The following is a 12,849-nucleotide window of genomic DNA, read 5'->3' on the forward strand; positions in this document are numbered from 1 at the left end:
TAAGTGTAAAAATGCTAGTGTAATATTAAGATTACAGCATGCATACCGTATTAGAGTATGTGTGCACATTGCTGAAATACATACCTGTTATGTCTACGAAATGCTTCAATGATTGAGGAAAAGGTTTTTCAGCTGCACCTTTAGACCCACATAAGCCATTGTAAGGTCATGATTGAGAACATAGTTCAGAATAGTGACCCTTATTTCAACAGAAACGCTCCTGCGCCCTTTGCCGTATCTACCTCTTCCTCTGTTTTGCCTCTGTACCCTTCACCATGCATCTTTACTCCTGTTCTTCTTCTCAGCTGTTGACCCTGTTTGTTTCCTTGTTGCTCTTTCATTGTCAGAAATTGTAACACTGTGTTGTGCTCAGTCTATATATGCTTGCCAAATGTAGCTTCATGAGATGCACCTCTGAGCTATTTTAGAGAACTGGTTGATCATTGGTTGATCTAATGCTCTACATTCCCCTTCAGTAGTGAAATTCAAAATTCACCTCCACAATTCATCAATTCAGGACACATCTACAAAAAAAGTCTAATAGAAATGTATAGAAAATATGCTTGACAGTTTATGACAACTAGTTGAGCCATTTTGCATTTAATGACTTACGCAATGAGCTAATGCCTAGATGTTTTGATTGGTAAGACTATTCAACAGAGAACCATATGTTCATTTTTGATCAAAATGACATAAGCAATTGATAATGTAGGAAACAGCAGACAATTGTACATTATCAATTGTATGAATGTACCAAAGCATTTCAGCTTTATCCTGAACATTGTATAAGCATTCATTTCATGTGTCATTGAACGGAAGTGAGGCTTTCGGGAGTGCGTGTAAAGGTCTACAGGCTTTCATAGAAAACCTTGGAAGTCAAGTCTTGTTTTTTACATTTTGTTACAAGCTGTTCACACAGTTACAATAAAAACCGATTAATACATGAAAATTCTTACACACAGCCCATTTAATATTATACTTCTATAGTATTTATTCATTTTTATTTTTCATATAAATATTTAACCTTTCTTTTTTTTATTTCAGTTTTAGTTTTAGTCATTTTATTACTTAAACTTAAACGTGTTTTATTTCAGTTATTTGCCAAAGCAACATTTCTCATTTTTTTTTAAGATTTTTTTTTTTTCATCTAATATTTGTATTTTATTTCAGTTTATTACAATTAACGATCCATTTGTTTTTTAGTATGTTTTTAGTAAACTTGATTAGCACTCTGTGTATGTAATGCACATATGGGTAACATATATCTGGGTACATGTGGGTGTTCACATTCTCCCGGAGTCAGGAAATGTAAAAAAAACAAAACAAAAAACAACAAAACAAACAAAAAACAACAACACTCTGACAGCCTAGGGATGAAGAAATTCACACTTCTGTCTCCTTCTCTCCAGTTCCTGCAGACAAACTGCGGCTGTACATCTCCTACTGGATAGAGGTGAGATCCTACATCTAACCACCGACCCACTCGTTCAGCGCAGATCTCTGCTCACGGCACATTTTAAGACTTCATCATGCTTAACACTGTGCACTGCAATACAAATCATGCACAATGTTTCCCATCGAAGCGTTGACCCAACAGGATGGCCCTGTGGTAAACATTTACAGGATGTAAATGTTGTGCGCCTGTTAAATTGAGAGCCTCATGCGCCTGGGGCTTACGTCACATATTAGAGCCTTTAAAGCTATTCTTTCTCTCCAGAGTAAACGTGCCTGAAAGACGTAGCCAGCTCACTCGAGCAAACACATTCATCGACCCAGCCATCTGCCCATCTCCCTGACAACACATCACACATACACACACACTGACATGAATGTGTGAGTGAGTATGATTGCATCTCTCATATGCCATACTCCAGCATAATAGCACATGACTTGAGGTTTATTTGGAGGTAAAACGTGCTTTAAAAGCATGCTTGTGTTATAAGAATGTTTAATTCCTTCTATTTCCTCAAATGAATAAGACTGTAAAATGTAATTATTATTCTTCTGTCAAATACACACACATTCTTTCATAATCACTCCCTCAATGTGGTTTACACACTTTCTTTGTGTGTCTCTGTAGAGGACCGAGTGTCTGTTCAGCCTGGAAGCCTTTTCATCCGAGCAGAAGAGGAGAGTCGTCCAGTGTCTTAGAGACAATATTGACAAGCAGCTCGCCCTGAGGGACAGAATAGGCCCTGACCAGGTACTAACTCAAACACAAGCACACTCGCTCACAAAAACACCCACTTAGGTTTTGCATTTAACCACAGCATGTCTGCAATTCTCCAGCAGTTATGGAGTATAATCGCTCAGAAGGGCTTGGGATATTATAAACAGTGCTAGCATGATTGCATTTTGAGAGCTTTTTTCTTATTTAACATAAGATGATTTGTGGTGTTGTACTCTCTTTAAATTTAACTTGAAACTGTGTTTGCAACATATTTTGGTTAAAAAATTTAATATTCTGAGCAAAACCGTATATATTTAATGGGAAAATTGTATGGTGGTACTTGACTTTATCTATCAGAATCGATTGGTTTGTGAAAGGTCTATATGGCTGGAGGGCAGAGGATGAGATATAAGAAGTCTTGATGACATCAGCTAAGAAGGAATTTAATTTAAAAGATGGAGAAAATCACATTTTGAAAGCCCCATGACATTGCCGTCCTGTGTTGATATATTTTGCATTGAAATGGGAAGTTGTGTCAGATAAATACATACATTAATTTTTTTTTTGTTCTGTTATGTCAGACCCAACTTCCTGTTGTGATGTATTAATTTATTTATTTATATTTAGATAGATAAGTCACAGGCATAATCCATGATTTGCTATTTGCTAGTTGGTTGCAAGGGGATTATCATTCTAGAGGGCATCTGATTGGAAACAAATTGGTGTAGTGCAACATGATGTCATCAATGTTTTTCATCTGTTTTCCCTTTAAATTTTAAAGGTGCCCTAGAATTGAAAATTGAATTTACCTCGGCATAGTTAAATAATTAGAGTTCTGTACATGGAAATGACATACAGTGAGTCTCAAACACCATTGTTTTCTCCTTCTTATGTAAATTTGATTTGTGCAAAAGACCTCTGAAGAACAGGTGAATCTCAACATAACACCGACTGTGACGCAACAGTCGGGATCATTAATATGTACGCCCCCGACTTTTGCATATACCAGCCCATGTTCAAGGCATTAGACGAGCCAGTATTAATGTCTGGAGCAGCACAGCAGAGTCAACAGACTTTATGCTGGTAAGCAAGCAAGGACAACAGCGAAAAATGGCAGATGGAGCAATAATAACTGACATGATTCATGATATCATGATATTTTTAGTGATATTTTAGGGTGCTTTCACACTTGGTTCGATTGCCTGGACCGAACCCGAGTTCGATTGCTCCCCCCTCCCCCTGCGCCCACTGGACTGTGTTCACATTATATTATTTGGGTCCGACCCGCGGTTCGTTTGCGTCATCAAACCAGCAGCTGTTTACTACGTTGCTTAGTAACGATGGCACAGGAGAAGGCGGCGAAATGCATAACGTTGCTCTCCTCACTTTTATATTTTTGTTTTTGAACCGTTGGTTTTGTTCATAACGGCTCTTGCGTCTATCTGCCGCGAATGTACAATGCTGAAGGCGAGCAGAAATGAGAAAAGCGACGCTACAGCTCTCTGTTTGCAGCACGTGACTCACGCTCATCGGGAAAGTGAGTGAAACACACACAAACTCACATATTTATCAAATAATACGGCATTAATAGCGGTTCACTTCCGCAATTTGGTACGTTTGCATTCATATCAGAAGCGAACCGTACCAGAGTTCACTTGAACCGCACCCCAGACCACCCTTTTTAAGCGGACTCGGGTACGGTTCGCGGGTGCGCACCCGAGTTCAGAAGACCGTGTTCACATCATCCAAACGTACCGAACTCTGACGTCAGTCGAACCCGGGTGCGCACCAAAAGTGCTAATGTGAAAGCACCCTTATAGTCTTTCTAAATGTTTTGTTAGCACGTTGCTCATGTACTGTTAAATGTGGTTAAAGTTACCATTGTTTCTTACTATATTCACAGAGACAAGAGCCGTCATTATTTTCATTCTTTATAAATCTCTCCAACAGTGTGTAACATTACCTTTAGCCACGGAGCACTATCAAAACTCATTCAGAATCAAATGTAAAATCCATATAAATACCATACTTACATGATCCGATAGGCTGCATGACGAACACTTTGTAAAGATCCATTTTGAGTGTTATATTAGCTGTGTGAACTTTGTTTATGCAATGTATTATAGAGTTGCGAGCTTGGGGGCGGGGAGCGTGAGCATTTAAAGGGGACACGCGCTGACTCGGCGCATTTATAATTATGCCCCAAAATAGGCAGTTAAAAAAATGAATAAAAAAAATATCTATGGGGTATTTTAAGCTGAAACTTCACAGACACATTCAGGGGACACCTTAGACTTATATTACACACTTCTTGTGAAAAAGCATTCTATGGCACCTTTAAATGTGTAAAACAAAGTAATTTGCAGGAGCATACTGATGGCTTCAAAGCTAAAATACCAGGAATGAGAGCCACAAAAGTCTTATTTTGATTCATTTCGATTACATTTTTTTGTTGACCTCAACAGACTAAATGACAGATGCTCACTATACTCCATACAGTGCACGTACGAGTTAAACATAATGTTTGTTCCTCTGTTTCTTATTCATACTCTCTCTCACTTTCTCCACTTGGTGGGCAAGTGACATCAGGAGAGCAGCGACATCATCATCAGACTAGCACAAACAGACACGCGCATGTGACGGTGTGAAAGAGAGGGAGAAAGAAAGAGAGTGTAGAGAGAGAGAACAGGGCTGTTGTAATGCTTGCTAGTAGGATGGAGGACTACATTACTTGCTTGTAGGGGCGAAACATTGGATCTTTATGAAGGTGATGCCATTTACATTGTTTTTCTGCATGCTCTGTATGTGTCGTGAGTTAAGTTTTTTTTTTATCTTTAGCACCTTCATTGTGATTTCATTAGCATTTAAGAAGGTATGTTATGGATGTATGATTTTTTAATTTTTTTTTTAAATATGTACGTTTACAAATGCATTGACAACAAGAAGACCAATGTGACTAGTTTGAAGTTGTTAGAGTAAAATCTTGTATGTTATTATCTAATAATCTTGGTTATTGCACATAGTGTTTAAAATACACTTAAATGAGCGCATATATACATAAGTCTATATACATATAGACTTATGGCATTGTAGCTGCTCATATAAGTAATTTTTACCTCCTAGTGTCAGATCTTCTGTGCTGTGTCTTTAAAGATCTGAGTAGCAGAGCTTGTGAGTCAGTCGTGCTGCCAGCAAACTACTTTATGAGCTGATTAGATGTGTAGGGTGCATGAATACATTAACCTTTTCCTCTACAATAGGGAGACGTAAAATACAATTTCCAAGGTTTTTTTTTTTCTTCGCCTACCCATACCCCCTGTGCATACGAAAATAATAATAATAGTAATAATAATATATATATATATATATATATATATATATATATATATATATATATATATATATATATATATATATATAATAAGAAATTAATGAATACATCAGCTCTGCAATACTGCATTATATTAAGCAGTATTGCAGAGTTGATGTATTCATTAATTCTTTAATTTCTTCATTCATTGATAATGTAGTTAATTTAGATTATTGTTATTAAATATTTATCAATGCTGTTTCTACTTTTCTTAAGCTTTTTGCTCCCACATTCTGTTGACTTTACTGCTTTTGTGTTTGAGGTTCCAAAGACCCCAATGATGTTTTCATAAGAATTTTCCTACTGTGAAGCTGCTTTGACACAATATGTATTGTGAAAAGCGCCATACAAATGAAGATGACTTGACTTGACTTGATTTATAGTTACATATTTTTTATACCATAGGCTATAATTCAGTTTGCATGATGCATAATTATATTTTCCTCATTTACTTAATATATATAAATGTATATGTATATATAATTATAATGTGTATATATCATTTTTTAAATATAATATGGTATATATATTTTAAATAATTTTAATAAATGATACTTAATATGCAGTTTATTATCTGCTATGTATCATGTTTTTCATTTACATAAAAATATAGTATTTTATGTACATAAATTTAAGAATGTGGTCTAATGATTTTACCACTGGATATACAGGTGTCAAGAGCTCGGAGTACAAGTGAAGTGCATTATACAGTTATACACAATATTCTTTTTATGCATGTTTTTTTGTGCAAAATGGCATTTTCTTCAGTTTTTTAGCCATCAAGTAGTAGGCAATTGTTAAGTCCAGAGCCATTTGTAAAATGTTTATTTCAATTGTGTGTTGACAGATGCTGGAACCAAAAGCAGCCGAACAGACTGATCTGGGTCTGCTGGGCTTCAGCCCTCACAGTGTGTCTGAGCCGTGTTCCCCATCATGCCCCTCTGCATCGCCCATCATGAGAAGAAACATCTGCAGCTCTCCAACTCAGCAGCTCTCTTACCCAGACCTGCATGTCAGCACCGAAGATGCCAACCAAACCGCTCCGACCCCTCGAGATGCCTGCAAACCTCCATACATGGAGACCTCCGAGATTTGGAAGGACAGACAGAAGGAGGTGAAAGGAGGTGGGCAAGAGTCAGAGCTGGAGAAAAGGGAGCAGGGCGAGGGCGAGAGCGCTTCTGAGACCATTAGTGTTGGTGCCAGACCCACATCTTCATCCTCATCTTCCTCCCCTCTAGTCATTCCCAAGCTGTGCCTGGATCGCTCCTTCAACGCAGATGCTTTGACCTCACCGTCGACTGACGATGATGAGGAGGAAGAGGAAGAAGATGACGAGGACAGCGATGAAGGATTTCTGAAGAGAAGGAGTATGGTGGAATCATCTCCTAGCAGTGGGCAGCAGAGTGGGGGCTTGTGTGTGCAGAGGTCCCTGCATAGACGGACGCACAGTGAGGGCAGTTTGCTGCAGGAGCCCCGGTCCCCTCGCTTCATCTCCGATCAGGCCATCGACTGCATAGAGGCCAAGCGGGAACCTCCGGAGCGCTGGGCGGTCCCGTCCCCACAGACCTTGAGGAAAGAGCTCACCAAAAACGGAGGATCTGTCCATCAGATCTGCCTGCTCTTCACTGGAAGGAGGGTGTGTACGAAGTCGTTAATATCAAATTGCAAATACTTCTGCATTCTGATTACCACAAGTTTTTTGATGTCACTAGATTAATTTAAAAATCAGTTTAAAACTTGAATATGAATAAATATGTCTTTAGTTAAAACCTAAAAATGATCAGTGTTGGAGAAAGTTACTTTTAAAAGTAACACAGTATTTAGTTACTCCCTAAAAAAGTAACAAATTGCATTACTTAGTTACTTTTTATGGAACGTAATGCATTACATTAGTTTTGGTTACTTGTAGCCCTGGGCTGGGCTTGTTTGTTTGTTTTTTTGAGGCTGTTTGAACACATTCGACCACATGAGTGAAAGCAAATCCGGTCTGATGCCTTTTCGACTACCTCTGGAAGTGGACTAAAGTGGACAAGCTCAAAACATTTTAGACCCCGTTTACACCTGTATTTAGCGTTGTCCACTTGTGGTCCAATCGACCAAAATGCATCTTAATACCAGGTGTAAACAGGGCCAAAATGCACTATCCAAACTTAATTTATAATTTATAAAGTAGTGCAGTAAATTGTGTAATATAAAACATGACACCGGGGGAGGAGGAGGGGGAGGAGTCCACTAAAAGTACTATTTTCCATGGTATTCTGTTTAAGTACTGTTTCCATGGTAACGCAATGTCTGATTTCAAAATGATTTTCACAGGATGAATACTGAGGGTGTAAGCTGTAAACAAAGAGCTCCAAGCATCCCGTTAGCGGGACGGTGACAGTTAAGGGGTTAAAAGTAATAATGCACTACTTTACTTGAAAAAAGTAATCTGATTACATAACTTGTGTTACTTATAATGTGTTACTGCAATACTGTCAATGATGATTCACACTCAAAAATCATTCATTAATACTTGAATGTAGTTGAAATAATTAAAAATATGTATTTTGTAAATCTTCCACAGGTTTGTGGCAAACCAAACTGTAAATGTGACATGGGAAAAACTGGTGTCAAAAAGAAGAAATCCAAGAATTTGTAAGTCAAGCAACTTTCTTTCTTTCTTTTACTTCATTTGCAATTTTATTTAATGAATCTCATAAAATTGTAAAGAAATGTTGGAGACATAATTCTCCACAAAATCAAAAGAAAAGATATAATTTTTTTCAATTTTGCAATTAAGAAAATAGCCTATTTGGAGCACCATTAATTTTTTTTGCATTGTAACATTATTTTTATGACAACTGAGCAGATTTAAATTTCCCTAGGTTTTTTTTTTTTTTTTTTTTTTTTTTTTTATGGGAAGAAAATTAGGCTTATTTGTAGAACCATAAAGATTTTTTCATTGTGACATTATTACTATGATAATGAGGCTCATTCTCCATTAAATTCTCATTACTGTAATACAAAATTACTTAGTTGGTATAACCTAATAGAGTTGAGCTGATATTAAGTCATAGCTCTAGACTGTTTATTATTTGCTATGTATAATGTTTTTTATTTACATAAAAATACAGCATACAGTATTTTTTTATTAAAATGTCACAATGAAAAAAATCTCTTGCAAATATACTTAATCTTCTTTATGCAAAAATATAATTTCTTTTTTAGGTGAATGCAGCTGTGGAATATTTAGGTGTGAATGTAATGTTTTCCATTCTCCGGTTCACTGGAGGAAAGCATTATTAATGCCTTTACTATCCATGTTCCTCCTACAATAAAGCTTACGACTGTAACAGTAACACATTTCCTCCCAGAAACACTTGAGCGAACATTTAGCTAATAAATCACCTGATGTGATGCATTTTGTCTTGTAACACAGGGCCAAAGACATGAAAAACCGCCTGACTTTTCTGCGGAAGAAGACCAACGACAGACATGGAAGCAATCCAGCTAGCAAGCTAGAGAAAGTCCTTAAGTCAGACAAGTGAGTCCATGTGATAGTTTTATGTATCGAGACAGTCATTCAGAAACACTGAATGGGTGAATAGGCTGGGCTTTGATGGAAAAGTGTTGTGTGCAATCAAAACAGCAGTGACGTTTTGGAGTTATTGAATAGATGGCCTATTTTGTGTGCTATAATTATCTGTGAATGGATCATTAGTGTGAGTCATGGCTTTGTTGACCGCTCTTTCTGCTCATCCACAGACCGACTCAAGAGGAAGCTCTCAAATGGGCAGAGTCACTTGATGCGCTGCTTTCTCACAAATGTAAGATATGTCTCATTTGATATGACAGCTGTGTTGATCTCTGCACTTCAGCAGCTGTTACTAATGTTTTAAACCATGTAGTTTATCCACATTAACCTCTGCTCCTGGATCCAAATCCAGATTTACCCCAGATTCTTTAATACTTATTCTGTGTTTTTTAATAAGCATTAGAGTAATTTTCTCTTCCCTTCTTCAGATGGCCTGGTAGTTTTCCGCTCCTTCCTGCAAACAGAGTTCAGTGAAGAGAATCTGGACTTCTGGCTGGCATGTGAGGACTTCAAGAGGATTAAATCTCTGTCCAAAATGGCATCCAGAGCAAAGAAGATATTCACCGAGTACATCTCCATACAGTCCTGTAAAGAGGTGAGATGAAAAAGGGTGAAATTATCTTTTTAAGAAACTTACTGAGCTTATTAAATATTACTATTTAGGTTTAATTTGTTTTCATTTCATTTTTTGTTGTTCATTTTTAGTTTTTATTTCCAGCTTATAATTTTAGTGCTTTAATTTAAGCTTATTTCATCTAAGGCAACATTTCAAATTTTCATTTAATTTTTCGTCTATTATTTATATTTTATTTTATTTTTTAGCTTTATTTCAGGTAACTAAATATTTTTATGATAACCTGGAATATCATTTTTTTTTCTTTGCTTTTTTTTCTGGTTTGCTTGACCCAAAATGGCTCCCTGCATGTTTAAACTTTGATTTGACAGGCAAAAGTTTGCATATTAATAACATTTTAAAACAAAACTGTCTAATTTTAAAGAAACAGTAATAAAAGATTATGCCAAAATACTTCAGTTTTTTTTTGGTTTCAGCTTTTTAAAGAGACGTTTTCTTCATGATCCTCAAATCACCATGATATTTTGACTAAAATAAGAAAAACCTAAATTCATTTTAATTCAGAACTGTATAACATATTCCAGTCATTGTATGTATGAACTGCATTTTTAATGTTTTTAAAATAAATTAATTGACTTAAACACAAAAATTGACCTATATACAAAAATCATGCAGTAATTATGTCGTGTGTGGAGAATTGTGCAGTATACACAGAATAATGCATTTGAGTTGAGAAAATGAATAAACAAAATTATATACTTGGTTTACTTGTTTTTATCAAAAACAAGTCTCACTGTGTTATTCTTGGCAAAAACAGGATTTTTCTTGCAATTTGTAATTGATTCCAGGGGGCAGATGTGCCAGAAAACCTTTCCAAAATGAATATGAAAAGTATCCTAAACAGAGTCTTGTTTTATTTCCAAGGTTAATCTGGACTCGTACACCAGGGAGCACATCAAGGAAAACATGGAGAACATCTGTGGAGACTGCTTTGACCTGGCTCAGAGCAGAATCTTTGGATTAATGGAAAGAGACTCGTATCCTCGATTCCTCCGCTCTGACATTTACATGGAACTAACCAATCAAAAGAGACCTGGCTCCGCCACAGATCCATCGTAAAGTCATGGCATCAAACTGTATGCTGAAACTTTTAGATCAGTATTGCTGGACAGCTTTATATTGAAACATCAGTCAGCTAAGCACCTTGGAGAGCTCAGCCCGTTGGATCATTGCATGGACAAATTGTTTTTGGACGCTTCTGTGCTGCACCCTGTTGGACGCTTGTGGCAATAAGATGGCGATAAATGTGTTATGAACATGCTGGAAGTGTTGACTCGAATCAATTTGCCAGCGCTCACAATGCCTTGGCACCTATTGACCCAGTGGAGGGTGCAAATCATGATGGATATAGGAAAAAGAGGAATTTTGGTACCGTTTTGTTTAGCCTTACCAAGATACATTATTTCACTTTCCTTTCCTGCACAGATCTCTACATACTCCACCTTTACAAAGATCCCAGTTATATGTTTCTGAGTGAAATGATAGAAGTATCGGGGAAAGAACAAAAAGTATTACTTAACATTAATGTCCCTTTTTTATCTCAGTCACCATTGACAGCATGTTTATATTCTCTCAATTCTACTGTTGAAAATCTTTGCAGACAGAATGCTAATTCTTTTCTTATTACTTTCAAGGGCTTTGGTAACATTTCCACATTTGTTCTTTATGTAGTGGCCCCATGGCTCTAACCCCTTTTCACAAGTGCAATATACAGTTAGTTATTCTTATTAACATTTCTTTAACAAAAACAGTATATTAAAGGGGTCAAAAGTGTGTGTGTGTGTGTGTGTATATATATATATATATATATATATATATATATATATATATATATATATATATATAATATATATAAATATATATATATATATATATAATGCATCAAAGATTCAGTAAGAAAATGTGATTTCTGTTGTAAATAACAGAGGCTGAGATATATGGAATAACAGTTATAGTGATGTTAAAAGTCTAAAGGTATTCTATTTGTTACTGTTGATGTTAGTCAGATGTTCACGTCAAAGAAACCAGAATAACAAAAAAAAGTCAGAATTTCTGTTTTATAGTGGCTTAACATACAGGAGCATGTTTTTGTACATACGTGTTCTGTGTTGATTTACAAGATTATTTACCAGTTAGCTCATTGGGAGACTCACGTTTGGCAAATACAGTGTCAGTTTTCTCTTGCCTTCATCCTAACAATGTCCTTCCTTCTGTAATAATAAATATTTCTTGTATTTATTTGTGGGTTCATATTTCACTGCTGCCTTTATATGTAACATATTCTCATCAAATAAATTTACTTTCAAGCATGAGGTCAAATGCACATTTGTATACAGTTTTTGGAATTTACAATTATTGTTTTTATTATCATTGTGTTGTTGTTTTGAAATTAGGATTAATATATTGGCCTGATGAACACCTCCTAAAAATCTCCAGAGGGCAGCAAAGTTCCAGAATAATGCAATAAGCCAAAGCCTCCACTATCTAGGGTTAACTTAATAAAATAAAGTGTGTGTGTGTGTTTGTATATATGTATATGTATATATACATACTTACACACACACACACACACATATATATATATATATATATATATATATATATATATATATATAAAGTGTACATATACAATACACACACACTTTATTTTAGTAAGTTAACCATAAATAGTGGAGGCCTTTATCCTATTGCATTAAATATATATAATTAACTTTAGTTAATCTTTAATTAATAAATTAACTAACATGAACTAACAATGAGCAAAATATTTGGTAACGCTTTATTTTAAGGTGACGTAGTTACACGTTACATTTAGTAATAACAGGAAATTACAAGTAACTAACCCTAACCTTTACTTTATAATAAGCACATGTAGTAATTATTTGTTAATTTATTTGTGTAATTACACTGTAACAATGTCACCTTAAAATAAAGTGTAACCAAATATGTTTACAGCATTTATTAACCTTTATTAGTTAGTAGAAATGTTCATGTTAGTTCAAAGTGCATTAACTAATGTTAACAGATAATGTTAACTAATGGTAACAACTTTTGATCTTAATTATGTATTAGTAAAGGCTGAGATTAACATTAACTAA

General features: G+C 35.7%; 1 protein-coding gene across 9 annotated transcripts in view; it reads left to right on the forward strand.

Moving 5' to 3' along the window:
• Positions 1-11,535, forward strand: part of LOC137033599 (regulator of G-protein signaling 3-like) — a 36,859-nt gene extending 25,324 nt beyond the window's left edge. For 5 of the 9 annotated variants that reach the window (XM_067405615.1, XM_067405616.1, XM_067405618.1 and 2 more), the window contains 8 exons: positions 1,410-1,453; positions 2,081-2,203; positions 6,388-7,176; positions 8,107-8,177; positions 8,962-9,066; positions 9,288-9,349; positions 9,546-9,712; positions 10,616-11,535. In XM_067405615.1, coding sequence (XP_067261716.1) covers positions 1,410-1,453; positions 2,081-2,203; positions 6,388-7,176; positions 8,107-8,177; positions 8,962-9,066; positions 9,288-9,349; positions 9,546-9,712; positions 10,616-10,810 — 1,556 coding nt within the window. In that variant the 3' untranslated portion in view covers positions 10,811-11,535. Of the gene's footprint in view, positions 1-1,409; positions 1,454-2,080; positions 2,204-4,501; positions 4,938-6,387; positions 7,177-7,856; positions 7,938-8,106; positions 8,178-8,961; positions 9,067-9,287; positions 9,350-9,545; positions 9,713-10,615 lie in introns of those variants that run through there. The other 4 variants (XM_067405617.1, XM_067405621.1, XM_067405622.1 and 1 more) reach the window with 4 other exon arrangements.
• Positions 11,536-12,849: the final 1,314 nt, after the last annotated feature.

Source organism: Chanodichthys erythropterus, chromosome 13 (assembly GCF_024489055.1).
Source record: "Chanodichthys erythropterus isolate Z2021 chromosome 13, ASM2448905v1, whole genome shotgun sequence".
Classification (NCBI taxonomy): domain Eukaryota; kingdom Metazoa; phylum Chordata; class Actinopteri; order Cypriniformes; family Xenocyprididae; genus Chanodichthys; species Chanodichthys erythropterus.